Source organism: Polyergus mexicanus, unplaced genomic scaffold (genome assembly GCF_030449975.1).
Source record: "Polyergus mexicanus isolate NDT 795.1 unplaced genomic scaffold, iyPolMexi1.0 SCAF_4, whole genome shotgun sequence".
NCBI lineage: Eukaryota > Metazoa > Arthropoda > Insecta > Hymenoptera > Formicidae > Polyergus > Polyergus mexicanus.
In genome coordinates, this window is record NW_027223324.1 from 3668822 (window position 1) to 3673993 (window position 5172).

General features: G+C 36.0%; 1 protein-coding gene across 1 annotated transcript; it reads left to right on the top strand.

Moving 5' to 3' along the window:
* The first annotated feature begins 756 nt into the window (after nt 1–756).
* On the top strand, nt 757–4738 carry Odd (odd skipped). Its single transcript, XM_070294304.1, has 2 exons — nt 757–2096; nt 4230–4738. The coding sequence occupies exons 1-2, from the start codon at nt 1492–1494 to the stop codon at nt 4579–4581; spliced, it is 957 nt and encodes a 318-aa protein (XP_070150405.1). The 5' UTR covers nt 757–1491; the 3' UTR covers nt 4582–4738.
* Nucleotides 4739–5172: the final 434 nt, after the last annotated feature.

Genomic DNA, 5172 nt, shown 5'->3' on the forward strand with positions numbered 1-5172 from the left:
ATGATTTTTAACGTCTTCGTAAAAGAAAATAGTTTTAATTATAATATTTTTCCTAATTTATGAGAAAAAGTTTTTGTCGCAAATATTGTACTTCCTGAAATCAACTGCAAGAAACAAAAAAAATGAATTATTTACAGGAAGATTTTGAATTACTATATGTATTTTGCTTTATTTTAGTAAATAATTTTTAAATGAATAAGTGGATTTAAATCAAGTTTTGCGCAAATGTTTATTAGTTTTGTTAATATACGTGAAAATTTTTATTGCGAATGGTAATGTTTTTTTCTTGTCAAAATTGTCAATAAGTGCTACACAATACGCGATACGCGATTTTCCAGAATCAATACAAACTTTAAACTCAAATTATTTTTTGAAATATAGTTAATGATATAGAATATATTTTGTTATGAAAAAAAAATGTCTTTTATTTTTTTCAAAAATATTTTCTCTTTCTTTTTTTCTGTCCGTTTAGTACAGAACTTTATATACATATATTTAATTTTGCTATTTTTTCGATATACTTTTTTAAATGGAATCGGTAAATTATTACTGATAGCAGTCTCAGTTAAAAGTATAACTCAGTAAATATTCACTGCAAACAGTGAAATTTTATTGACAATGAGAGAAGAATTAGTTAACGGTGACAGCTGATTTTTCAGTGAAATCTTACTGTCAAAAGTGAAACATAAGACGGAGGAGCAAGATGTGAATGTTTTCACTGAAAGTCTTGTCGTTACTTTAGTCAGTGACAGTTTCACTGATTCAGTTTAAGAGAAGAGATGACCTATCGTCATCTAAAATATGGAATTCGGGATACAATCGATCTTTCAGGGAAAATTGCTTACGACCATTTACAACGCGTAGTAATCGTTTGACGCTCATTCAATCACGCGTGAACCGACACACCGACGACGCGTGTACAAATGTACATACGCATTTATTCATGCGTGTCGTGTCTTTCAGCCTGATTGCTCCGAGTTTATACCCGGTATCCCCCGTCTTATGCGACGACGGCGTGACGAGACGGCAGCGGGAGACTGTAGTTTTGGTCCACTGGGAGATATAGCGTCGGGACGCCCCGAGTCACCGTGACCCGGAAGCTCCGCCCCTGTGGAAGTCGAGCCGCCAACCGACGGGTATCCAAGAGGTAGGAGGAGCCACCGTGTTGGCGGCGGCGTCGTTGTCGACGCCAGGTGAACGGCGACTCTCGGGGAACCCGATTGAGTCTTAGTATTGCTCAGACTCTCGTATCAATATCTCGTTGCTCTCTTTTTTCTTTTTCTTTTCTTTTCAAATCTCTGCCGCTTCTCTCTCGTGCGACGCTCCTCGAGCTTGTTCTCCATCCGAAGTTCATCGATCTTATGTGTCTCGACGCGAGCGAGGCGTCAATTCATCGTTCCCGAAGTGACGATTTTTCCCCAGTGCCGATTGTAGCCTTCTTGATCGTTTTATCATTCGAGAGTAGGGGGGAATCCATCTGTTTCGTGACAGATGGAGACGAAGACGGAACCGCTGACGCCACCGCAGACGCCTCCGATCGTTGACAGATCGATGCATCATCATCATCATCAACAGCAGCAACAGCAACAGCAGCAGCAGCAACAGCACCACCACCACCACCAACAGCAGCAGCAGCAGCAGCAGCAACAGCAGCAACAGCAGCAGCAGCATGTACCATTTTCAAGATGGAACAGGTCTCAGCATTTCGCTACCGGCAGATATCTCCAGCACCAACAACATGTCCAAGCAACGCATCAAAACGTCGGTGGTTATCAGGCCGCTTTGCTGGACAATTGGCTCAGAGGTGCGGCTCTATTGGCCGCTAGGGGTTGCTGTCCTCAAACTCGTCCGCACCTTTATTATCATCAGCCTCATCAGAGTCTGATTCCGGTGCCGCCACCGCCACCGTCGTTCCTCGCACGAAGATCACCGGGTCAAAGACCCAAGAAACAGTTCATCTGCAAATTTTGCAATCGACAGTTCACCAAGAGCTATAATCTGCTTATCCACGAAAGGACGCACACCGACGAGCGACCATACTCGTGCGACATATGCGGGAAGGCCTTTCGCAGGCAGGATCATCTGAGGGACCACCGGCAAGTATTTCCAAAATTTATGTTTCTAGCTCTTTAGTGACGGTATCACATGTCAAAAAAAAAAAAAGTTTACGAGACTGGAGCTAATTTAAGTAAGCGAAAAAATACAAATCATAGAAAAATTATATAATGCTATAGTAATCGGTGGCTTATCGACTTAAATTCTGTGATAATGCCGTGACAAAAATGTCACATAAAATTTCATCTTATTTCATCTATTTTAGTTTATTGAAAAGTCTATTGAAAAGAAGAGAATTAAATGTGAGAGAGAGAGAGAGAGAGAGAGAGAATTAAATCATCAAATCATTAGATTTTATAGAATGTAAGAATAAGTAAAATTATATGTATATACAATCAAAATTATAAACAACGTGGAAATCTGTTTATTATTATTGTGTCAATAAAATAAATGCCACGCGTTACACGGTATTTGAGAAAATTCCAAAAAGCTCTCTAACTGTTCTCTTGAAGTTTATTGTGGAAATTGGAAACTCGCTATTGAAAATGTCTTCGGATAACGTCCCGTTAGGATCTTTCCAAGTTCGTTTCTTTTTTTTACATGTATTCTCGTGACCTCCATTAAATACATTATACGGATCTTTACAATCTTCCTTACATATTTCGAAAATTGTGCGTCGAATGACAGCAGACGTTTCAACGAAAAACTCCCGTTGACGACTAAGCGTATCATCTGGAGAAATTTCACGAGTAATGAATTTATATAATTACGCGTAAATGATATATATATATTTTGAGATGTAAGAAAAATCCATACACATCGAAATTTTCATGAAACAGAGCATGTATTTTTATATTTTTACAAGTTTATAAAAGCTTTCTGAAAAAAAATGTTTCTGAAGTGAAGAAATATATTTGATTTTGCTCATCGAATAGGTAAGCATTTTTTTTTCTTTTGTAATCATTGTCTAACATCTGGCTATTACTCATAAATTGAATTTTTATTTTTTCATTATTATGAATATATGGCCTATGAACCAAATCTAATGATCAATGGAGCTATTAGGAGTAGTATCGAGATAAATTGCGCAAATGAGGAGATATCGGAAAAGGATCCTGTTTTAATTTTGAAACATGTCGCAACGATAGACATATTCGGTACATTTTTTTCGAGACTAATATCTCTCCGAGACCTTTATTTTTTTGCATAAATTACAAAACGCGGAACAAATGTTAAAAGCATAAATCAATGATCGAATTTATTTGTCTTATAAATTTGACAAGTAAAATCAAATATAAAAATGTAATCATATTTTTTTTTTTTACTGAATATTGTTTAATTTATTCTGTTTGAAATAAAATTCTGGATTACACATATATTGCTGGTGATTTTTTGTTAATCGTAAGCGAAATTTTTATACAAATGGAAGCCAAGTTTCTTTGTCGGCAGTCAGTTCGTATCGACAATGTTATTTTTGAGAACTTTTAATTAGATTCTCTGCATTTATAAGAATTTTGTAAAGATATCAATACACAGATGATATGCATTATTTATCAATATCGACGCGCTTTGTATCATTCGCATTCGTGAGAACAGGAAATTTCAATTTGCTTCTATCATCAATAACTCATCGCGATTCGCGCGTAAACAGTCTGGAAAAATTGATATTAATCACAATTATCGAGGAGATAATATCGGAATCATCAAGCATTATAAAAGAGAACAGTTTTCGAATTAAAATAAAAGAGCAATGATATTTATGAAATTAATGCTTGGCGAAGACTCTTTTGTAACTTATTTATTGAACGGACATGAGAATTGAGAGATGTGAAAACTCGCGTATCGTACACTGTAAAAAATTTTCTAAAAATACAGCCAAAAATATGTCTGAATTTTTAGATCTGGTTGTCTAAAAGAAATTTCAAACAATCTGTCTTCAGAATCATCAGAATCGTTTTGTTTAAAGTTCAGAAGTGTTTGTCTGAAAATTAAAATGTATTTGAAAATTCAGACAGGATTCTGCAAAAGAGCTACAGACATTTCGTCTGAAGTTTCAGTTAAATTTTTTTACAGTGTATCGGTCTGATTAATTTTTAAACTCTATCACAAAACAATACATATGGATATCTCAGCTCGGATCTGCAACTATGGCTCAAAGATGTTTTTAATTTTAGATATATACATAGCAAGGAAAAGCCGTTCAAGTGCAACGAGTGCGGGAAAGGATTCTGCCAGAGTAGGACTTTGGCGGTGCACAAGATCCTGCACATGGAAGAGTCGCCGCACAAATGCTCCATCTGCGGGCGCAGCTTCAATCAAAGGAGTAATCTGAAGACGCATCTTTTGACGCACTCGGAGGTTCCACAGGATCTCAGGGTCGAGGCGTCGGTGTCCTCGGATTCGAGAATCATATCCACAGAGGTCAGACAGATGACGGAGCGGATGAGTAGCCTCCTGCCGATTCAAAGGAGCGGCACAATCGCGCCGAAACTCGGCTTTAGTATAGAGGACATCATGAGACGTTAAGACATTAATTTTATCCCAAATTGTAATTTACATGCTTCCTCGACGCAAGGTCTTCTCCTCCTCGTGCAACGGATGTTCCTGGTTCGAGATCATTTCTACAAATTGAGACTAAAAAATTAGCTTTACCAAATTGTACTTTGAATAATCCTTTGCGCTCCCGTAGTACCAATGAAATCTGCTTTAAGAATTTTAGAATTCTATAATAATTTATTTTTATTATTTATTATAATTATAATATTATAATTTACAATTTATTATAATATATTTCTATTTATTATAATATTAAGTAGAGACAAATAATTGCAATATTGAATAAATTAGTGTATAAAAGATAATTTTAATTATAAATATAAATAAGAGAGAGTAATGTAGAATTGACATATAACGTATGAAGAATACTTGCGTATGAATCAATATTTAACGGAGTGCAAAGGATTATTTTCTATTTTATTTGAGAAAGACAGATGAAACGAATGAGTTAAACAATCGATTAACTCCAGGTAAAATTTGTAGATACACAGTTAGGAACCGAAACTTATCAAAATCGATGTAATTTCCATGCTGTAACGCATACGAAATTGATCTCAAAGT